General features: G+C 53.6%; 1 protein-coding gene across 2 annotated transcripts in view; it reads left to right on the forward strand.

Moving 5' to 3' along the window:
- LMO1 (LIM domain only 1) overlaps positions 1 to 14,447 on the forward strand; it is a 39,557-nt gene extending 25,110 nt beyond the window's left edge. For both annotated transcript variants that reach the window (XM_031460099.2, XM_031460098.2), the window contains 3 exons: positions 9,894 to 10,107; positions 12,429 to 12,554; positions 14,076 to 14,447. In XM_031460099.2, coding sequence (XP_031315959.1) covers positions 9,894 to 10,107; positions 12,429 to 12,554; positions 14,076 to 14,181 — 446 coding nt within the window. In that variant the 3' untranslated portion in view covers positions 14,182 to 14,447. The remainder of the gene's footprint in view (positions 1 to 9,893; positions 10,108 to 12,428; positions 12,555 to 14,075) is intronic.
- Positions 14,448 to 23,386: the final 8,939 nt, after the last annotated feature.

Below are 23,386 nucleotides of genomic sequence, written 5' to 3' on the forward strand. Positions count from 1 at the left end.
CCAGTGGGGGGCTTTGCTGATAGTTCAGTGAAAGATGGTGGTGGCTCTGGAAATGGAAAGAAGCAGGTGGGATGGGGATCAAGCAGGGTTGAGGGGATGTGGATGATGGAAGATCTGAGGATGACTCTGAGTTTCTGGCCTGAGCACCTGGGTGGATGACGGTGTTAGGACTGTGACGGGAAGTCTGGGTAAAGATACCAGTTTTGGGGAGGAGATATAGAATCCTATTTTGGATCTGCTGTCTTCTAGTTATGTCTAGGGCTTTACAGAGACAACCTAAGAATGAGAAGAGAGGGCCTGCACCTGCGCTGGATGTAACTGTGCGGTTAACTTCGGCATCATTCCCCTGATAAAATCCAAAGAGCACATGCAGTTCTGATGTTTCAAAGTGCCCTTCAGATACCGTTTGCACCTGCTCCCATGTCTCTTGGTACATCATCCAAGCCCCCTTCAGGTTCTCGACTGGGTCCCCTAAAGCCATTGCCCAACTGTGGGCTGTGCTGGGCTCAGCTTCCATCAGCAGCAAAAACCCAAAAAGTGTGTGTGGAAACCCCTCAGCCCTTCCACCTCCCCACACAGGAAGGTCCCTGCAAGCTGGGGCTTCAGGACACACGGTTCCTCTGGAGGTTTGCCTCCACCAGAACCCACTGCGGAAATGCCTACTGCTTCAGACTCCTGCCCAGGAAGTAGTTCCTCTGGAGGTTACAGCCCTGCAAGGGGTGTTTCCGAGCAGCCTTCTTTTGGCGGGGTCCCAGCAGAAGTTCACTTGCCCACTGGCTTAGGAGGAAGATGGCACAACGCAGCCTCTGGAGAGAGCTGGAACGGGGTGGGGTGCTTCCTGGCTCGCAGCCCAGGTCCAGGGCCCTGCTTGGCTACTCACAGGACACTCTTGGGCAGGTTGTGTGATTTCTCTGATCTCAGGGGCATGATGAGGGTGAGCATGAGTGGGTTTAAAGCGTTTGGCATGCAGCAGGCATTCAGCATGGGATGCTATCCTGTGGTCAGACGCAGCTGCGGTGGCTGCCGACGTTTGGGGTCACAACTGGACAGTGCTTTCCTTGAGCCTCTACCATGGTAGACTGTGGGGACCAGGAGGAACTTGGCTCTTCAGAGAAGGCACGCCTTGCTAGACCCCCTTTAAATTTCCTGCCCTCAGCCGAGCCCTTCTCCGGGCCCCCTTTCCTGACCCCTTCATGCACATAAAGCCCTGAGTTATTGATGGGCCCCTCACATTTGTGGCTCTAGGTCTGGAGCCCCCAACTCTCTCCTTACAGCACAGCCCTTCCCGTTGAGACTACTCTGTCCCTCTCAAGGCTGCAAAGCAAGCATCTCAGCTCTGCCTCCAAATGGCCTTCCTGCTCCTTTCCCAGCCCCTTTGTCCTTAGATTTTTGGTTCATGCCCCCTTTCTGGCCCTGCCAGAAGCCCTTTCAAGATCCCACTGCAGCTGCAGCTTCTGAAGGACCAACAGGTGAGACACAATGGCTTGTGACCCACCAAAGCAGGGACCAGTGCCCTGTCTGGGCCATCATTCCTCCTGGTCTTAGCCCAGACCCTTCTCTAAGCATGTCCCCCAGGCTCCCACCCTAGCATCATCTGTGTCTAGGCTGCACAGGAGAACCCAGATGCTGCCCCCACAAACCTTCTTTACCTGGGCTGTTCAGGGAGGCCACAGGGTGTGTGCTGGGTGAGAACCTGAACTCTGGAGCCTGGCCTACCAGGGCTCCAGTCCCCACCCTGCCGCCTTCCAGCTGTGTGACCTCGGGTAAGGGCCTGAACCTCTCTGGGCCTCTGTTTCCTCCTCTGTTGAATGGGGAATCATTTAGTGCATCAGGATTAATATTAGGATTCACTGAGACAACAGCTGTAGCGAGCGCTGGGTGAACAGTGGGTTTTGAGAAGAGGAATATGACGTCCGGACCGAGGAGTCTTTGTCTTAGTCTTTTCGTTGTTGTTGAGGTATAATGTATACGCAGTAAAGGGCACAAGTCTCAAATGTTCAGTGCAGCGTGGTTTCCCACATGTATGCACCCATTTAAACATGACCCAGATCCACCCAAGACAGAAGACATTTCCAGGGCCTCAGCAGGCCTCCTCACACCTCCTGCCAGGTGATAACGCACCCCGTTATTCTGACCTCCATCACCCTGGATCTGGTTTGCCTGTTTTGGAATTACGTATAAGTAGAATGATGTGGTGTGTACCTTTCAGTGTCTGGCTTCTTTCACTCCACGTTACACTGTCTGATTCATCCATGCTGTTGTGTGCCTCCGTGAATCTTTCATTTTCATTGCTGTGGCCTCTTCCATTGGATGACCATAGCGTGGTTTATTATCCCGTTCGCTGTTGATGGACACCTGTGTTGTTTCCGTTTGGGGCTGTTATGAAGAACACTGCTATGAACATCCTCACACACCTCTTTTAATGGCCATAAGCCCTCATTTCTGTTGGGCGCACACTTAGGCAGAAAATTGTTGCATCATCAGACGTAGGTAAGTTTTCTTGGCTGACTTTTTTAAGCTACTGTGTCAAGCACTGTTAGGAGTATCTCGTGTCTGTTATCTGATTTCATATTCCAAATAATCCTTTAAAGCGGGCTGTCGTCCTTTAGCAGGTGAGCGTATTGAGGCAGAGCAGGGAAGGGATGGAATCAGAATTCCAGCCAACGCCATCTGTCTGCAGGGACCACCCTGCCAGCCTCTTCTCCCGGACCCCCTGGAGGGGCACTGCCTGGGTCAAAGGGGCCAGTCCCCTGACTGTGCTGACTGCCACCCTGCCAGCCGAGCCCCCTTCCCCACCCAGCCTCCCTGACCTGCCCCAGCGGGGACTGGGAGGCCCCGGGAGCCCCACTTTCCTCTCTCATCCAGCCCAATGAGCAGGTGCCCGCAAGGGGTGCGCGGAGGGGCGGTAACGAGCGTGCTCTAGGTGGCTGTAGCTGCGCGGCTCAACAGTTGTTCTCGTTGGCTTTTGATTCCAAATGAGTAGGAAATGCTATTAGTTCAGGCCTCGCCTGGCGTGTGGCAAGGCCCTGGGATAGGAGTGCAGTGAGACGAGAAATTGTGGAGATAAAACCGGTGTGAAATGGAGGCCTTCTCACAAGGCTGGATGTGGCCGCGCGAAATGAAGTGACTTTGGAGAAAACGAGATTTAAAGAGATTCGGCAGAATTAGATTACAATTTCAAATTTCCTTATTAAACGGGATGGAGGCTGAGGAGGGGCCACTGGCTGGCTCTGTTTGGGATCCTTCTCTGCAGTTCCAGGCCCAGCCAGGGGTCCAGCCAGTTCCAGGCACCTTGCAGATGGCAGGGGCCCAAACCCCACCCCCAGCAGCTGACGTGGGTGTGACTTTTGTGGGACTGATCATTGCTGCTGCTCTGCATGGATCCATGTAGGCGAAAACTTGGGGCTCGTGCTCTTCCATTTCCTGTGGGAAAATGGTCACTGAGAACAAAGCACCAGGCCTCTCACTTGTGGGCTAGGTTCAAATCAGAGTTGTTGAGCTATAGTCCACTTTTTGGAAATGCAGTTTTTTAAAAGGCAGTAAACGTGCCTGTGATTATTCGTGCACATGTGTGTATATTTATGTCACACCCATGCACGCACGTCCTTGGGTGCGAGGGTATGTCTTTTCATGCAGTTTACTGAGCACCTGTTATATGCTGGCCTGTGCGGCAGCCTGGAGTAAGACTGTTGTGGGGAGAACAAGCACACACGGTCCCACACCTGGACATAGTGTGCAATTACACGTACGTGTGAAAGTATATGTGCTCTTACGTAGGTTTGCATGTGTGACCTGCATCTGCATACCTCCTGTGTCTCCTAGTCGGTGTGATGTCTCCCACCCAGGTCTGCTAGCACCTCAGGGTGAGCAGCACCCAGCCTGGCAGCAGAGCAGATGAGCCCAGTGGTTAGGCCCTGAAGACAGACTGCAGGGGTTCAAACCCCAGCTCTGTCTCATTCTAACTCGTGACCCATGACAAGTCACAGCCTTTCTGGTCCTCACTTTTCCCATTGTTAACATGGGAATAATCATGGTACCTGTCTCATAAGGCAGTTGTGAGCCAAGCCCTTAGAAGCTGAGCACTGCTAAGCGTTCCAGTGACATCTCTCTGCAGATTGCCCTTAGACCCTGAGAGAGCCCTGCCCAGGCTCCCTGTTTGCCCCCAGTGTAAGAGAGGGAAGCCCCAGAACTGTGCTGGGCAGCTGTGTTGTGCTGTGTGGGCACAAGCGTGGAACCAAGACTGAGGCACATGGAGAGATGAGAAATCCCAAGGCCACACCTGTCTGTGCCCCCAGGGCTTCCCAGGGCACACAGGGACCTGCTGTGAGCTGCCCCCACCTAAGCTGTCACAGCAACCCCTTCTCCTCTGACTGGTCTTTGCAGCGCCCTGTTGGACAGACGGGGCTGACCTCCTGCACACATTTGCAGTGACCATTAGGCTGTCCTTTGGGTAAGGCCGGACTCCAGCCAGTTCCTGTGTGACTTTAACCACGGTGGCATATTCAAATCAGTTTATTTTCCTTAAAATGTGTCCATCACTGTCATAGGGACTTGAGATGGAGCTGTGACCAAGGTCATCTTTCCCCATGTGCTGAACGGGTGACACTAATCAGGGCTAACTATTGACTGCCAGGTCTGGCTAGTTCTAAATACTTCACTTGTATTAACTCCTGGATTCCTCACGGAAACTCTGTGAGATGAGTGCTGGTTTCATGTTCATTTTACAACAAAGAAGACTGAGACCGAGAGTTAAGTTCATACAGTCAAAGGTGAAAGGTGTCACACAAACCCAAATTGAAGGAAACTCCATAATAACTGGCCGCACTCTTCAAAAATGCCAGTGCCTTAGGGGGAGGGTACAGCTCAGTGGTAGAGCACATGCTTAGCATGCACGAGGTCCTGGGTTCAATCCCCAGTACCTCCATTAAAAAATAAAAATAAATAAATAAATCTAATTCCCCCCCCCACAAAAAATCTTAAACCAAATAAATAAATAAATAAATAAATAAATAAATAAATAAATAAATAAATATGCATATGCCAGTGTCTTGAAACACAAAGAAAAGCTTAGGAATCCCTCCAGATTTAAGTAGACTAAACCTGACAACTGAATGAAATGCATGATCCAGACTTTTGTTTTGCCATAAATGATATTATTGGGGAAAACTGATGAAATCTGAATGAGGTCTGTAGATTAGATAATGGTATTGGATCAGTGATCATTTCCTGGTTTTGATCATCATACTGCTATTATGTGAGAGAATGTCCTTGCTCTTCAGAAATATACACCAAGGTATTCGGGGTACAGGGGCTTCATGTCTGAAACCAACTCTCAAAGGAGTTAGGGAAAAAATTATAGGAAGGGAGTGGGGGAAGTGGATAAACAGGGAAGGATAAAACAAATATGGTAAAACATTCATATTTAGAGAATCAGGGTAAAGGGTACACAAGCATTCCTTCTTTTCTTGCAACTTTCCTGAAAGTGTGAAATGTTGTCAAGATAAAAAGTTAAAAGAACAAGAAAACAAGTGTCAGAACAGGGAAGGCATCCCAGAGAGCGTATTAACAATGCTACCAGCTCCTGTCTGCTGGTCCCATCTGGCTGCCAGACCCTGTGCCGGGCCCTCCTGTGCAGAACCTGATTCTCTCCTCAGCACAGTCTGGTGGAAGGAGACGAGGGTGGCCCCCATTTCACAGATGCACGTCAGAAAGGTGAAGGGCTTTGCGCCAGGTCCTCTGGCTACTTGGGCCTGTTCCCAGACTAGAAAGTAGGCTCTCTGAGTTCACGGTCTGTGCTCTTAGCCTCAGCCCTGCTGTTACCCTGACCTCTGGGGGAAGAGTGCAGTGGGCAGGGTAAGGCATTCCTTCCTGGAGCAGTGGTGGAAGGAAAGCCCTGGGACAAAAGCAAACCGGATCCACTTGCAGGATGGAAAGGGATATTATTCCTGGATTCTGCAGGGAGCAGAGCCAGCAGTGCCAGGCAGGGCATACTGACATGTGGGAGGGGGCCTCAAATGCCAGGTGGAGTGGCCAGTGGTGGCCACAGTGGCTTCCAGCAGGGGAGCCGCAGGGCGTAACCTGGGGTTACCCGGGCCTGGATGGGGTGGGCATTCTGGGGAGGAGGACTGGCCTCGGAGGAGCTCACTGGAGGGTGGATGGGATGCTCCACAGCCAGCTCAGTGTTCTGTCTAAACTGGAGGCATCAGTGGGACCGGGAGCCAGTGGTCTTGGCAGTTTGGAGAAGTCCAAGTGCCGGGTCTGAGGGGTAGGCTGGCCTGGGATAGGTGGGCAGAAGTTGCTAAGGTCTTGGGTCTGGCCCGGCAGACCACTCTGGGGAGGGGTGCGGAAAATGCTGAATGACCTCTGGCAGTCCCTCCCGATCACCCGGACTGTCTGGCTTTTCCCCAGATTAAAGAGCTGAGGGTAAGTGTCTGGCAGCCAGATGAGTCAGACTGGGAGGCTGCCTCCTTCCACCATCAGCCTGCCCAGGGTGGAGGCGGGGTAGGGGTTTGGCCCATCTCCCCTCAGATGTCATCCCCCTCATACCCCCAGATTTGGGGGAACACATGGGCTGCGTGAATTGGTTTATTTTGCTGGGTCCCATGTGTGCGCCTAAGCTTGAGCCCACACACGCATGCAGGGGCAAACGTTGCCCATTGTAAAATATCAGTGTTTTCATGGGTGAGTAGTAATTACTGGGTAATGCTTTAAAACCTTTCCTGAAGGAGCGCAAAGCTGGTTTTTTCTAAAGTCAGGAGTACATTAAAAGGATTACCATGTAGATTTGATTTTTAGATAACACTAAAATGGATCCCAAATGGACTTCAGCAAAGGGATGCTATCTCCTTAATGGAAAGTGCATGGCCCGAGGCTCAGCTCCCAGAGCGGGGCAGGGGAGGGAGGGAGGGAGGGAGGGAGGGAAGGGGTGTCTGCAGGGCCGACTGGCAGGCTGGGTGGAGGCTGGGGAGGCAGAACAAGGAGGGAGAATCTGGACCCTCTGGGGAGCATCCCGCTCTATATGGGGAGAAAGAGATTATAGATGCCCCCCCATAAAGCCCCTTCACCTTTCCAGGAGTGTTTTCAAGTCTCCTGGACTAGCCCAGTAAGAGCATACAATGTGGGTGTTCCGTAAAGAAGGAAGGGGTAAGTTTGACTTCTCCCAGGACCTCAGCCTTTCCAGGCAGAAAGCTTAAAGTACCCTGATGCCCTGGGACCTCCTCAGCCAGACTGGCCCTGGTGTTCAATGTCTCAGTGGATGTCAAGACACTGGCAGAAGCCACATGGCTTCTTAAGAGTTCTCCATGGGCCAGGAGCATAGTCCAGCACCCTAGAGCAGGGTGTGCAGGCTTTACAGAGCACCTGCTGTGTGCCAGGCCCAGCCTGGGGGACCTGCGGGAGCATGTGGCTTTGTTCCTTGTGGCCTCCCTGGGTCCTCTAGGTGGCCGGTCCCACCGGTGATGGAATTGCCAGCTACCACGTGGTCCATAGTTCTGCAGGCTCAGCCTACCCAGGAGCCAAGCCAGATGGAAGATAGAGCAGCAGGACAGACACTCCTAGTGCTCCTTCATTTGGGGGAATAAGGTAGTGGGCCAGCTGTATCCCCTGAGTAAGGATGTTCCCAGCCACTCATGCCCCTGCCAGCAATAGCACAAGTATAGAGCCCTGGGAGGGCTCGGGACTGCCGGGAAGGGAGCCAGGCATGCTGCCAGCCCAGAAGAGCAAGGGGAAAATCAGCCTTGAGGGGACTAGATAGAGGCTTGGCCTGAGGTTTTCCAAACAAATTCATATGCATAGCAATGCTGGCTGGGCACTCCCTCCACAGCCCCAGGACAGTAGTTTTACCCTGGGAGCCCTCAGACCTCCCCATGTCAGCTCTTTGAACCCCTCCCCCACTTGCTGTCTGTGGCCAGGCCTTGGAAGGAGCCCCTCAGGGCCCCCTTGGCTTTCAGGGATGCCTGCCCCCCAGCTGGCCTCAATGGACGACTCACAGCTCTGTGACAGGGCAGGCCCTGGTCGGAGGAGATACAGGCAGGCCTAGGGACAGAGTCATCCTGAGCCCCATCTCTCTCTCAGACCAATTAACCTTTATAGCTGCATTAAGGAAATTAGGCAGTGAACTTCCAAGCTAACAGATGGGCCCTGCGGGGACTGGAGGCAGGAGGAAGGAGCAAGCCCATGGCAGCCCGCTCTGCGTCCTCCCGGCCCTCACCTGTCCTGCTGCTCCTGAGTCCCAGAGAGCCACCCCATCTCCAGGAGAAGTCTGAGGAGGCTGTGAGGCTGAGAAAAAGCATAGGAGGAAGGAAGGACCCCAGGGGCTGGCTTGATCAGTGGCTTACACCAGCCCCTTGGACCGCCTGGGCCTCAGCTTTGCCATCCATAGAATGAGAGCATTTGCCTGTAAGAACTCTGAGGGCCCCTCTGACCTGACATCCGTGGATTCAGAGCCAGAGGTCCTTTGGAAGCCGGTTCTCCCCTGAAGCCTGAGGAAGGGTCACAACCTGGAAGAGGGAAGGGAAAGGAAGCAGCTCAGACCCTGGGCTAGGAGAGTGGGGGGGGGGGGGGCAGGAAGGAGAGGAGGGGTGCCAGGGGCTGGGAGCTGAACCCAGAGCCTTGGAGACTACAGGGTTCCTTTGGAGACAATGGGCCCAAGAGGAGGGCAGGCTTCAGGAGCTTGCTGGAAAATCAAGGAGGCACTAAGGAGCAAGCTGTTCCCTCCAGAGGTGCCCCCTGCCTCCACCTGGGCCTTGGTCAGGGAAAGACCACGCCAACCCCCACCACCTTTATGAGGAGCTCTTAGACAAGTCTCACAGGCAACCCTGCTGTCCAGCCGGGCTCTGAGACCCTGCACTTCCCTCCAAGCCTGATCTCCACTACACGCAAGCCTCAGGGCTTCCGTGGATGTCCAGGCTCCAACACGACATCTGTCCCCACCTCCTTCTCAACTGCCCCTCCCTGTGGCCTCAGAACTGGGGGCCAGGAGCCTGTGCCTCTGTGCAGACATGCCCACGCCTGCACGCTGTGCCTGTGTGCATGGGGTGCCCGTGAGTGTGCACACTGGCCTTCTGGGAGGTCTGCCCCTCCCCCTGCTGAAGGCCATGCCAAGAGTCCTGCCCTTTATACTTGCCGCTTCCTCGTATGTTGGGAAGCTCACATGGCTTTAGGAGAGGGCCAGCGTCTCAGAGATTCTTATCCTGCTAGGAGGAGTACAGATGCAGAGGCACAGAACTTCCCCTCCCTCAAGCAGGCCAGGTAGGAAGTTTGAATCTAGCTAGAAACACTCCTAAAGAGAGCCCCAACTAGGCGAGGCCCAGCTACCTCCCTGCGCACACCTGCCAGGAGCTGCTGAGCTCCTGGTCCACCCGGGAGTATCATACCAGCATCTCGCTTTCTTCTTGACGCCTCCGCAGTTCTACGTGAATAGACCACGAGGCTGTAGCCTGACGTACTGGGTTAAAATGGTCCAGCACACAGCAGTGTGAAGATGTCTTGAAGTGGAAAAAGATTCTGGAGCTCTAGGGGACCCCAAGCCCATGGCGAAAGACCACTCTTAGGGCTGCCGAAAGAGCCAGTGGGATGGTAGCTGCATGAGAAGACCTCAGGCCTGCTGTGGCTAGGGGACAGAGCCTTGGGGCTCATTGTGTGTCCTGCAGCAGAGCAGGCGCGGGGCTCCTGCAGCTTCTGGAGGGACCATCACAGGACAGAGGAGGAGGCCATGCCAGGCAGCCCACAAGACAGGACCCAGGGCCAGGGGAGGTGGTTGCTGGGGAGACAGTGAGGGCTCCTGGGAACCCCAGCCCTGGAGGGTGCAGCAAAGAAAAGCAGAGGGATGTGCCCCAAGACCAGGAGTCGGGGGGCCCGCCGTGTCCATATGTCTGTCCTCTGTCCATCTGTAGGTGTGCCGATGCTCTCCGTCCAGCCCAAAGGGAAGCAGAAGGGCTGTGCGGGCTGCAACCGCAAGATCAAGGACCGCTACCTGCTGAAGGCCCTGGACAAGTACTGGCACGAGGACTGCCTCAAGTGTGCCTGCTGCGACTGCCGCCTGGGCGAGGTGGGCTCCACCCTCTACACCAAGGCCAACCTCATCCTATGCCGGCGTGACTACCTGAGGTGAGCTGCCCCCACCGCCCCATCTGCACCCCCAGCCCTTCCACTCAGAAAGCCCCTCCTTCAAGGTCAGCGCGCCTCTGCCTGCTGTAGCCCCAGGACCCCGTCTGCACTCATCCCCGCCCCTGCCCTGCCCTGCCCCTTGGACTCGGTGCTCAGCCTGGTTCCTGGGCAGGCCTTTGTAGCCATTGGGCACCTGAGAGAAGCTTCCCAAGGGCACTAGCCGGGCTCTGGCCCTGTCTTTGCCCAGGGTGGGCACTTCTGACCCACCCTGTCCCTGGAATCTGGGAAGGGATGCCTTGGAGGGGCTTCTAGGAGCAGGTGGGGAAGCATTGACTTCCCTGGGCCCCTCTGGCCTGATGAAGTCTCCTTCTCAGTCTCCCCGATGCCCAGCTCCCCTACTTCCAGCTGGGCCCTGGGATTAGACAACCTCCCAATGCCTGGGAGATAACCAGACCCTAGAAAAAGAACCGCTGATGTTGGAGCTTAAAGACCTGGGTTTGAATGAGTTCAGAGCCTCTTGGCTCCTAATCTCCCCCAGCCTCAGTTTACCCTTCTGTGAATGGTGAAAAGGCTACCACTTCCCTGCAAGGCTCCATCCCACCCTCCCCCGCAACCTGGATCCTACTCCCTGGGGCTGCCTCCCCCAATTAACCCTCCCTTAGGCCGTCTGTGACATCAGCGAGGTTGGAAGGAGGCCACGAAGCGGGAGGCTTGGCTGAGACCCAGCATCTGCATTTGGCTCCCTTGCCGGCTGCTGGGTGGCTGCCGGGCCTTGCGGCAGGCCCATCGCATTAATTAATAGGTCGGGGCCAGGACTTGGTGGGGCTCCCTCTGCTCAGGACTGGCCATGTTGGGGAAGAGGGAGGGGTTAGCAGCGGAGGCTTCCCTGTTTCCCCAGAGAGCCTAAGATTTACCTGCCTGCACCTTCTCTGTTAACTTCTGCCTTTTGCCAGAGTTGGTTTTTTTTTTTTTTTGGTGGTTCAGTAAACCACGATGTGTGTCTCAGTGTCCCTGGCTGGGGCTGGAGGAGAGATGTGGAACCAGGGGGAGGGGTTAAGGCTATTTCTGGGGACTCACCCCTCAATGACCTGGAAGGGACCTCCAAGTCTGGAGTTTAGGATGTCACCTGGGGGCCGAACCTACTAGATTGAGGGGAGGCGACAGACCCCGTGACGAGACCACAGGACTTCAAGATGGGCTTGTGAGCAGAGCCCAAGCACTCTGGGCCCTTCCAGCTACTAGAGCCTGAAGATATTTTCCTGGGCTCTGGCAGAGACCAAGGAATGACTGGGGCCAGGTAGGCCAGTGGCCCGGGGTGGAAGTGGGGCTTCCTTGAGCAGCTCAGCCCCAGAGAATGGCTGTCCAGAACCTGTTCCCTCTGCGGACACTGCTCATTGGACTGGTGGCAGGAAAGGCCCCTCTTGGCAGGCAGATGCTGTGGTCCAGCCTTTGTCTGCTTTAATCTGAGCCACCAGGCAGCTCAGGCCGATGAATAATGGAGCCAAGCTCATCTGCAGGCGCCTGAGCTTGAGCTGGACAAATCAGGGATTAGAGGGCCTCCCACCCACCTCTCAGCCCCCTTGCCTCACTTGGAGCTTGCTCTGCTAGTGTGCAGAAAGGAAGCAAGGAGGAGCCAGGCTGGCTCAGACCACTGGAACGTCCAGCCAAGGACTGGCCCGTATGGGGAGGGAGGGATCTCCCTGTCCTTAGAGCTTTGCAACCAGCAGCTAAAAGGAGGGGTGCCTGCCCCAAAGAGGCATCGTGCCAGATGTCCTTGGAACTTCCTTTTGGCATCAGTACTGTTTTAGAAGCATCTTTGAACAGGATCATCTGGTCCGGCACCCCCATTTTAAAGAGGGATTAACTGAGGTCCAAGAAGAGGAAAAAGGGAGTTAGGCAAGTCACACCATGAGTTAGTAGCAGAAAAAGACCACCCCAGAAAGTTGCCGTCAGGATGAAATGAGTTGATCTTTGGAAAGCCCTTTGAACAGTGCCTGGCACATGCCTACACACTGTGTAGGCATTTAATAAAGGAGTTGTGACTGAGTTTACAGAAGTTTTCACAAGCCTGTGAAGGATGTATTTTAATCCCCATTTTACAGTTGAAATAAATGAGGCTCAGAGAGACTCGGTGACTGGCCTAAGGACACATAGCCCATGATCGGCAGACTACCTCTAAATTCAGGCTTGTATGCCCTTGCTCAGAGCCCAGCCTAGTGTTCTTCTGGTGTAGGCAGGTGGGGCCCTGGGTGGAAGCAACTCCCCTGTCCCCCCTAGCTCCCTGGCAGGCCCCTGAACCCTCTGCACCCTTCCCTCTGCAGGCTCTTCGGCACCACAGGAAACTGTGCCGCCTGTAGCAAGCTGATCCCAGCCTTCGAGATGGTGATGCGGGCCCGGGACAACGTATATCACCTCGACTGCTTTGCCTGCCAGCTCTGCAACCAGAGGTGAGTGCCCGACTATAGCAGACCCAACACACTCAGCAGACCCCAGCTGGCACCTGCTGCCACAAACCAAGGGTCCCATGGAGGCGTGCATGCAAATGTGGGTTCTGTGTGTGTGTGTTGTTTGAGCGTGTATATGCATGTGTGTGTTTTATGTATACCTGACCCCTGGAGCCATATGTGTGCACTCCAATACCTTACATGCATGTTTGGAGAGAGTACAGCTCTGTGCGAATGTAATGGATGGGGCCAAGCATGAACTGTGTGCACAGTACGTGTCATGTCCATGCGTGTATTTTTAAATGCCCATGTACCAAGAGGGTCTTGGTGTGCTGTATGTGCATGATGAGTGAGTATTCCTGTGCATGCATGTTTTAAATGTGCATATACAAGGGTTCTGTGTGCATGCCCTGTGCCCTGTGTGTGTAGGTTCTGGTGAGAAGGGTTCCCAGACCTGGAAGGTGAAATTCCCCTGGGGAACGGTCACTCACTCCTGCGATTCTGGTTCCAGCCCAGCCTTCTTTCTGGTCTTTTGGCCCCTACTCTGTGCCCCTAGTCCTGTGGGAGGCCCCAGGGAACTAAGGATCCAGAGCCCTTCAGCCCTGGCTGGGGTCTAAGCCCCAGAAGACAGGCCCGTATCTCAGGAGTCCCCAGTTCAGGAAGGAGCTCATACAAGTGTTCCCAGAGGGTGAGGTCCAGAGGGACCTGCAGGGAACACTGCTTTGGCTGGGACTCTGCCCAGACCTGCTGCCAGGAGGGCTTGGTGAAGTTGCAGTGCCACCTGGTGGTTGAAGTGGGATCTTCTGGGACTGTGGCTGTGACCCTGGGGTCCCACTAAAGGCCTCAGACACCCTGAGGACATCTTTGAGAGGGGGAGCTGAATCCTCCAGTACTTGAGAAGGACTGGGAGGGGCAGGGGGGCAAAGCAGGGCCTTCTTTGGATAGGAAAGAAGATGGCGGGACAGAGTCACCTCCTCCTGGAAGGATGCTCTAGGAAGCCCACAGCACAGGTTCTGTTTAGAGGAAGATTGCCCTTCACTGAGCCACTTCCTTAAGCTGGGGAGGGGAACAGAGGGTTGGGAAAGTGAGCCATTTTATCCCTTCCTCCTTCCGCATCTCCACCTCCCCCCTCCCCCCTCCCCCCCTCTTGGTCTTGTCCTGTTTCTTTGTCCTTCTCTTTCTCCTTCTCTGGGACTGGGATACATTATTCCTACACCTTCCCACCAACTCCATCCCTGCCCCCACCTCCATGAGAGCCCTGGCTATGGAAGGCCTTGGCCCAGGCTTGTCTGTCTGTCCTACACCCTAGGCTGCAGGGCCTGGCCGAGGGCTGGGCTGACCCAGAGTGACTGACCGTGTTTGCCGTGAGACTTTCAGGGATCCCCTCTGGAAGGTTCAAGGAGCACACTCGCCAGGACCTCACTTCCCATATATCCACCTCCTGGGCTGGGCAAGGTCAGGTCTGGAGCCCCCACCATCCACTGGGACCCCTCCATGGCCTCTTTCTCTGCTTGGATTTTCTAGATTTTGTGTGGGAGACAAATTCTTCCTGAAGAACAATATGATCTTGTGTCAGATGGACTATGAGGAGGGACAGCTCAATGGCACCTTTGAATCCCAGGTTCAGTAACGCCCGGCACCTGGCCTCCAGGCCCATCTGCCCGCCTGCCCACCCGCCTGGCCAGCCAGCCACTCTCCTGCGGATTAGAACGCCTCCGTCCTCGATGGGTGGGACGGCCCTTCCTCCACCGCTGCCCGTCTGTGTGTGATCCCTCCTGGGGCCAGGCTGGGCCTGTACAGTCTGTCTTCTGTATATAAATGGGAACATTTATTTTATGAGAAATGTAATGCAATTTTATTACTGGCGTGGATTAAACTTATGAATGTTTCCGGGGAGGTTACTCTGCATTGATCGCATGACTGACACAGACTTCAGGCTTCTCCCTTTGGCTTGGGAGTGGCACGGGACCCTCCCTCTTAGTCCCCAGCAGGGAGGGGGCCCATGGAGCAGGGCATGGGTCTCCAGAGTGTGCTGCTGCCAAGCAGGGGAGCTGCAGGTGGGCTTTAGGGGGACGAAGTTGGGGGGAACAAAACAACCCCAAGCTCCTCCCACTCAGAAATGGGAACTGGGCTGTCGTCCCCCTCCCCGGCAGAGCATATACCCTGGCTCCTAAGATGAAGAGAGACAAGATGAAAATCTTCCTTCCTTGGGCTCCTATGTTACTTCCCTCCATTGAGAGCCCCCAGACTGCCCAGACAGGGACCCTGGTCTACCTCCATGGTAGGACCCCAAATCCTGAGCTCCCTGCCATGGGAGCACCATCCTTAAAACCCTCTTCACTTTCAGTGGGACAGACAGTGTTTGCTCTCTCCTCCTTGCAGCCTGAGCCCGACCTGGGACCCAGCTTTCTGCTCCTCTGGGTGAAAGAAAATGATCTTGTTTCACTGTAACTCTGTCCACATGGGCTGGAGACTCTCATTCATTCAGTTGGCAAACTTTAATCTACTCTGATTCAGCCCCATGCTGCAAGCACCAGACACGAGGATGAATCATGGATCACACACAGTCCGTGCCCTTGAGGAGGAGGGGGAAAGCCAGGAAAACAAACAGAGCACACCGCAGTAACGACACACACAACGGGAGACCTGGGACAGGCCGGTTCCCTGCAACAGATACAGGACCATTTGTGACGACTCCAGAGAGTCGGACAGAAAAGCCAATGGACACACAGTGAGATAGTTACATGCACTGGCAAGCAGGAGAGATGGACACGTGAGTAGATGGGTGTGGAGGCAGAGATAGGTTGAGACAGACAGACAGGAAGCCGGCAGGTGCTCAGACGGGAAGACACCCAGGCTGTTTTTCATCCAGTGGCTGAGCTAGGCTCACCCAGGGCAGCAGAGATACTGTCTTGGTCATGGCTGCAGCCACAGTGCCAAGCACCTAGCCTGGAATTGAAAAGGTATCACTGAACAGTATTAAGAAGAGAGCCTCCTTGGGTCCAAAGCCTAAACAGAGAAGGCTATATGAATAGGCTCCCCTCCCTACCCCACTCCCCACCACAGATCAGGCCACTCACTCCTCCTTCCCTGGGGGCTGTTTTTATCTTGGCCACAGAACAGACTCCTGAAGAAGTCGGCCCACAGCTTCAAGCTCTGCCTGCTCCTGGGCAGGGAACTGGCTTCCTGGGTGGAGCGGGGCTGCACTGAGACCTCACATCACCTGCCACCAGGCCTGCTCCTCCACTTGGGGTGAAGTGGAAGGAGGGCTGCGCTCTTACCAGCACTTAGAGGAGGCTACTGGTTTTGTGGCCAGCGGCCCAGTCCGTGGGAAGGGATCGCTAGAGCCAAGGATCTGGGGATAGGAATTCTCCACTTTGGGGCTTCCACCTTCTGTGAAGGAGCTGCACCCGTGTATGTGTGAGAGAACAGAGGCTGTGTTGGGTATTTATGAGTGAGTCTGGTGAGACTGGGGAGCTGTCGTCTGGATGTGACCGTGTGAGACTGTGAATGGGTTTGCGCGTGTGTGCTTGAGGCTGGAGTCGTAATGAGGAATTTTCCTCACACAACATGAACAAGTAAATTATTTCCCTGGACTGTAGCAGAGCTCCCAATGCCAAACTGTCCCTGGGCCCTTAGGCCTAGGATGGCTGTGCCCACACCAAGGACCTAACTCCTAACTTCAGAGTTTGCTGCAGATAAAGTTGTAACACAAGTTAATTACATGGTTATCGAGAGAGAACGGAGCCACTCGAATGCAGTTTCTGGGCAATTACAATTGTTTCCAACAGAGTTACCATATTGCAGCCATGAAATAACGTGTCATTTTGCAGTAATTATGTAATTAACTTGTCTCACACTCTAGGTTGCACAACAATTAATTCACTCACAATGAGATAGACTCAAGCAGCCAGGCTTTGAAAGCCCCCTAAGAGCAAAGCTGGCCTTTTAAGATGACCCCAGCCCCACTCTGCCCACCCCAGACCTTGCTGGGGGTCTTCCTCAGCTCAATATGTCATGGAACATTCCAAATCCAGCATCATGGCTCTGTTTTCTGCTGTCTCACCATCCTCATCCAAGAAACAGGGATGATCTGTTTCCCAGGACAGCCACAAGGCTGAGATCTACACTGTGAAGTGTTGTGTTCACATGAGCTAGGGTCACCATCCTGGACATCATGAAGTCCTGAGTAGGAGACCCCTTGCCCAGGAAGACCCATAGCAGTCCACAGCTGCCCCTGAGAAGAGGCCACTCAGGCCTTGTCTCCACAGGTGTGGAACCAATATTGGGGAGGGGAGGGAGCCAAAGAAGAGACCAATCTCTCTCTGTAGCAGAGCAACGGAGCTGGGGCTGGAATGGCTGCTGGGGGCCAGGGATTAGACACCTGGAGAGGGTTTGCAACCCCCACGGGAGACCCAGGAAGAGCCTGACCTCCCTTGTCTCCCTGGCCACTATGTAGGAGAAACTTGGTTAAGTGTAGGGCATGCATTGTTCCTACCTGGTTCTCCCTGAGGCTGTAACCCATGACAGAGGACTGGAGTTGGGGGGAGCCAGGGAGCACTGACCATGAACCCTTAGAGGCTGTAACAACTCAGTCCGGGGCTTGTAAGTGGGGAAGATGTGGAAGGTCTTGTTGCTGTGCACAAGTACCCTCTATGCCCAACCAGCCAATGGCACCCCATCTCCCCTCCTGCCTTCCTTGGTAGCCTGGTGTCAGAGATATTCTAACGAGGGGCCTGGGACCCATGGAACATGGCACCTGCTTATACCCCCACTCCTTGGTCTTAAGCTAGGCCACATAGTCTGTGTTTGGAAAGAAGTTTGATTCTAACCTTGACATTGCTGCAGGGCCCCCCACGAAATCTCACATGGGTCCCCTCTTCTCCTGGGCCTGGTCCCCAAAACTGTGCCCCACATCATGAGACACGTGCAAGCCGCGGATAGAGTCCATGTAAAATTCCTGCCTGGGGAATCTCATCCCTACATTCAGATAACTGCTCTCTCCCTTAAAGCTGTCAGAGATAGTCAAGGCCAGACTAAAGCTGGTGCTGAGTGATTCCCAGAACCACCCATCTGGGGATGCTGCCACCAGGCGGGGGTAGGTTCAGGAAAGAAGCTTTGTAGCTGCAACTGTGCATTAATTACTCTTGGTGAAAATTCCAGTGAGAGACTTTTCAGGGAAAGCATGAGTTCCTTGAGGGCTCAGGAGCCCTTCAGCTGTCTGTGGCACCCAGGGTGGGGGTCTGCATCCCCTCATTCTCCTGCTTTCTCTGCAGGCACAACTGGATTCCAGAGAGGAGCTGAGCCAGGGGTTCCTCCCTGGGCTTGAATTCCAGACTCCTACCTTCTGGATCTCCTCTGTGAGCAGAGCAGGGAGCCCTGCTGGCGATGGAGTTTCCTATAGTTCCGTTAAGTCCAGTATTGTCTTCCAGAGTCTGAAGATGCTAAGGAACTGAAGCAGTTCCTGGGCCATTTCTCTTGTTCTTCCTTATCTCTGGTTGCACTTGGGGATCAAGGGGCTCTCCCCACAAGGGGTCTGAGGACTCCCCCAAATGACCCAGGCTTCCCTTCTCCCACCATCCTCCCCACCTGCCAGCACAGATCAGGGATCAGAGACAGCACACTCACCTGAGATAGAGGAAAAGAGAGACAGTGAGAGATGGGAGAGGGAATAAGAGAGCAGGGAGGAAGGGAGGAAAGGAGAGAGTAAGGAAAGGGAGGAGAAAAGGGGAGTGGGGGAGAGGATGGCAAGAGATGAGATGGGGTGAGGGTGGGAGAGAAGAGAGAGAGAGAATGGGCAAAGGGTCTGGGAAGAATCTTTTAACAGCAGGGAAGGTGTAGGGTGAGGGCAGCCATGGTGGCAAAGGGCAGTGTGGCACAGTGGTGGCATGTGGCCCAGGAGCCAGATTATGTGGGTTCCAATCATCACTCCTCTGCTTGGCAGCTGTACAGCCTTGGGCAGCTTACTTAGCTCTCATCTTACAGATGAAGAGTTTTCTCATCTTTACAAGGCGGGTGTTGGTGGTACCTCCTTCTCAGGGCTGCCTTGAGCACCAGCTGAGTTATCACACGGACAGCACTTACTCCCAGCTGTGACTGGCTCGTGGTAAACACCAGTCACTGCTGGGACATTCGCTTTCTACAGCCAGCACTAGGTCAGCTGGCTCTGAGGCCTGGGCCCTCCCGCGGGAGGCCTTGGCTCCCCACGGCAGCCTCTAGCCTCACCCCACAGGCTGTTCCTGGGCATCGGGGTGTGCTCTCTGGAAAGGGTATTGCGCTCTGAGACCAGTGGGAAACGAGCTCAGTGAGCTTTCACGAGTGAAAACATGCCCAACCTGTTTGAGCCACCCCTCAACTCTATTAGGGAGGTGCTATTTTTATCATCCCTGTTGCTATGGGTCTATTATTATCATCATATCCATTTTACAGTTGAAGAAACTGAGGCTCAAAGAGCCATTCTAGTAAGTAGAAGAACCTGGATCTGAATTCAGCCCTCCAGATTCCATGCAGGCAATTCCCATGTGAAACTGATGCCTAGAGGCAGCCCCATGCAGTGGAAGGAACTGACAGTACACAGCAGGTTTTACCCAGGACAAAGCCCCTAGACCCTCTGCCCCATCCTTGTTTCTCACTACAACCTATCCCCCAACTGAGAACTTGGTCCTTGGGTAAGGAGGGCCCTTGGGCAATTCTGTCCCTTATTGCACGTCCTAACTGAGCCTGTCACTGGGCCTGGCCTGTGCTATGTGCCAGGTGGGATGAGCAACTCCAGATGATGGAGTCAGAGGCAGTGCAGGGTGGGGCAATGGTATGACTTCAGGAGCTCACCCAGTCCCTGGGCTAGAGTTTTCTCAGTTATCCAATCCCTGGGCTGGAGGTTTGTCAGTTATCCAGTCCCCAAGCTGGAGATTTCTCAGTTGAGGCAGGCCCCAGTGCATCATCATTCATTCAGTCAGGGAGCCAGCCTGTCAGCCAGTCAGCAGACATGAATCAAGTGTCTGCTACATGCCAGGCATGGTGCTGGGTGCTGAAGAATGGAAACACCAGTGGAGAAGGCAGACAGGGTCCTTCTCCATGTGGAGTTTACAGCCTAGTTGGGGAGACAGAGAATAAAAAAAATGGATCAATAACAAGTTAAATATAGTGCTGAGTGACTAGAGGGAGGCCTACTTTAGACAGAGCAGGAAGGAATGACCACACTTACAGACCATCCAAATCCAAGGGCTCACTTTGGGGAAATTGAGACCTAGAGAGGAACAACGACTAGGGCACACTAGTCATCCTGGTCTGGGAGCCTGACCTCCTGGCCCTCCTCAACCTGGCCCAGGGCTCTCTGTCTCCTGCATCCTGAGAACTGCATCCAGCCAAGGATCTTACTTGGGCACACAGTGCATGGAGGAGAGAAAGCATCACTCAGCCCTGACGCCTGCTCGCTGCTTCTCTCCCTTTGTTTTCCAGGTTAATAAGAAATAGTGCTCCTTAAAATACCAAGAAACTGGGCTTGGGTTCTTGGCTGCCATCACCAGTCTCCCTGCCTCATAACACCACTAACTTGGGACAGATTGGCCAGATCCATGGCTTCTGGGGATTCTAGCCTGATTGTTCTGAACACTTGGAATCACTGCCCTCCACAGAGGATGCATCAAGAAAGTAGGTTTCTCTGCAGACTCTGCATGACCAGTTTTCCAGGGTAAGAAGAAGATTTGCTGGATTTGCTGTAAAAGCAGGAAATGGCGATGCCCAGAGGGCCATAGGACTGTGGTGTCCAGCATGACCCTTCTTTTCCTCTTCTCCAGACCTCACTGCCCTCAGCCCGGCTGGTCTGTTCTGAGAGGGGAAGAGGTCCAGGTTAAGGCTTAGCCTCAGGGCTCCTAATGGACCGTCCCAGCTCCTGGGATCCAGAGGGGGGCCAAGGTAGGTGGGTTTCTCTTGGCTGTGCATCACAGAGCTGAGGTTGGAGGCTCCTGCTGCTGCCAACAATGAAGCCCATCAGGTGCTTCTAGGGGAAGGGTTGTTCTGTCCCCTCCTGTGGCCGACCCTCCCTCTTTACCCCAGCCTTTCATGCAGTGCTGTGATTTCCAGAATCCAGCTGACAGTAGAGCCCCTCACTCCTAGGCTGGGGAAATCCACCCCCTAGGCTTCCATCCACCCCTACTCTCTTACAGTGAAGAAGTGAGGAAGACTTTGCACAAAGTAGAGTTGGGGTGGGCACTGGTTTCATGGGAATCAGGGGACACTGGACCCCCTTCTTTAAGTTCCCACAGGCTGGCTGCCCCTCAGCCTGGGGCCCAGCTGGCCCAGGCCTGCCGCTTCACTCCCCCAACCCCACACCTGTCTTCAATAAGACTTCAGTAAGACTGGAGCCTATATGGAAGCTTCTCTCTGTGATTATTAAGTGACCCCCTCCTCCTGCCCCTCTGCTTTCATTAGAGACAAAAGAGCTAATTACTAACCACTCTGAGGCCCCACTAAGGGCCAGTTTAGAGCTGTCACAGCTCTTAAAATGGGATTTAAAAATCCCATTTCCCTGTGATGAAATGGGCTACTCCTCCCTCCCCATTAAGGCTAATTGCTACCACTTCCCATCTGAAGAGGGACCCTGCTCCTTGTCCTCCTACCCAGCCATGTCTCAGGCAGTGGGTTTTTACAGAAGCCTTTCCAGGCTGCTGGGAAGGGAGGCAGCAAGCAGATGTCCCAGTGAGTTTAGGAAGGCTGAGCTTGGAGGACACTGGGCAGTACAGGCCCACTATGGGGGAGTTGGAATGGAGAGGTGTTGAGGAGGAAGGATAAAGAGAAATGAATCCTGAATGGTGGCCACCATCCCCTCTGGAACTTCAAAGTGTCCCTGCCCAAATCCCAGGCTTGAACATGCCCTGCAATGAGGAGAACCAGGTCAGAGCCACAGAGCTCCCTGGAGCTCTCCATGGTCCTGAACTTTTGGAGCCTGAGCCTTTTGGATCTTGATCAGATGTAGAGAGGAAGGAGTGGTGGAAAATATCTCCAAATATTATGATGTGGCCTTCCTCTGGAAGACAGGAGCTCACTACCTCCAGAAGCAGCTGGATTTTAAGAAGGGAGGCCCCTGCTCAGGCCCCTTTAACTGCAGGAAACTATGCCAACACTGCCTTTCTTTGTGACCCCGTCTTCTTCCCCTTTGCCTCCCATCTGGGACCTGCAAGGTGGAAAAACCAAACTAAAAATCAGACTATCTAAAAAGGGGCAATCTTAATTTCAGCATACATGTAAGTTTGCTTTATTTCAAAAATACAATTTTCTTTTGCATTTTAGGTACTGTATTTATTTTAAATCACATAGTGGGCTGTCCTAATGCTGTTTTCTTAGCTTGGGGTCTCTAACTTGGGCTTCCAACTCTATCTGGCTCTGCTCTCTTGTATTCACTCCCACTTTCTGGGAGCCCTCGAGTCCCCTCTCAAAGGACATGTGGTGGTGGGCTGTCACTGTATGCACTCTTCCCAGCCCCACCAGCAGTAGCTGCCCACCAATGTTTTGGCCATAACCTGTTTAAGTAGGAATGTAAGAAAAAGAAAGTGGCATGATCTGTCCTGTTGGGGACTCTCAGGCCTCTGCAAGGCAAACCCTGGGCCCTCTTCAGGCCAAGCAGGGGTCAGACTCTTAACTTCCACCACTGGCTTTGTCTCTTGGGACCCTCACTGCTAGCAGCACTTTGAAGAATGAGGCACCATATTCCTAACCTCCCTTCCTCCACTCTACCAGTCCTGTATACCTTCAAGCTTTGCCTTCTGATTTTTGCAGAAAAACAGGCAAGGATAAAAACTCCACACAGATCCCGGAGTCCCACAATACATGTAGAGTCCAGGCTCCTGATCCCATCTCGGTGATGACCAGATCTGCACTACACTTCTGGTTGCCTTTATTCCCTAGGGGAATGGTCACATGTCTACCCGCCCCTACTGTTCAGTAGTCCTTTTGTCCAGCAAAATAATGCACTTGGGCCTGAAGAGACTTTAGAGGCAGGATATCAAGAGCCCCTTCTTCCCTATGGCCTGTTTGCATCCCTGAGGTCAGAGGTCTGTGCCCTCTGGGAACTTACCCACCCAACAGGGTCAATGACAACTCCCCAATCAATGATTTAAAATAAATACAGTACCTAAAATGCAAAAGAAAATTGTATTTTTGAAATAAAACAAACGTACACGTATGCTGAAATTAAGAGTGCCCCTTTTTAGATAGTCTGATTTTTAGTTTGGTTTTTCCACCTTGCAGGTGAAAATGTTTCCGTTTATTAAATCCATGTCACCTCTGTTGCTGTATTTGTCTCACAGCCACTCTGAGAGAGCACACGTTAATATCCCCACGTTACAGGTGAGGAAATAAAACATATTGTAATGCAGCTAGGTGTTGCCGAGGAGAGAACAGAAGTCAGCTCGTCTGAATCTTGGGACAGGATGCCTGCTCTTTGGTTCCTCAGGTATATGCCATCAGTATCAGCAATACATGGTGAGAACAAATGGATGTGTACCATGCTGTGAGAACTCTGAAGATGGTGGCCGTGGGGTACAAAAATATCTGAAAGGAGGCACTGAGTTGCTTCTTACAGAAAGAATAGCTAGAAATGTGCAGGAAGGCCTTACAGGTACAGGGCGGAAGTTGACTGCTTGAAACAGAAGGGATGTTAGGACATAGAATGTGTTTGGAGTTGACATGGGGGGGGGCAAGAAATTGGAAGCTGAGCAGAAGAGTTTAAGCCTTCTATGTGCAGGGCAATAAAGAGCTGTAATAGGTTCTTGAGCAGAAGGTGGCATGTAAGGAAGGAGGCAGAAGGAAAGAGCTGTAGTTCATGGAGATACTGGATG

The sequence above is a fragment of the Camelus dromedarius genome, chromosome 12 (assembly GCF_036321535.1).
Source record: "Camelus dromedarius isolate mCamDro1 chromosome 12, mCamDro1.pat, whole genome shotgun sequence".
NCBI classification, from domain to species: Eukaryota; Metazoa; Chordata; class Mammalia; order Artiodactyla; family Camelidae; genus Camelus; species Camelus dromedarius.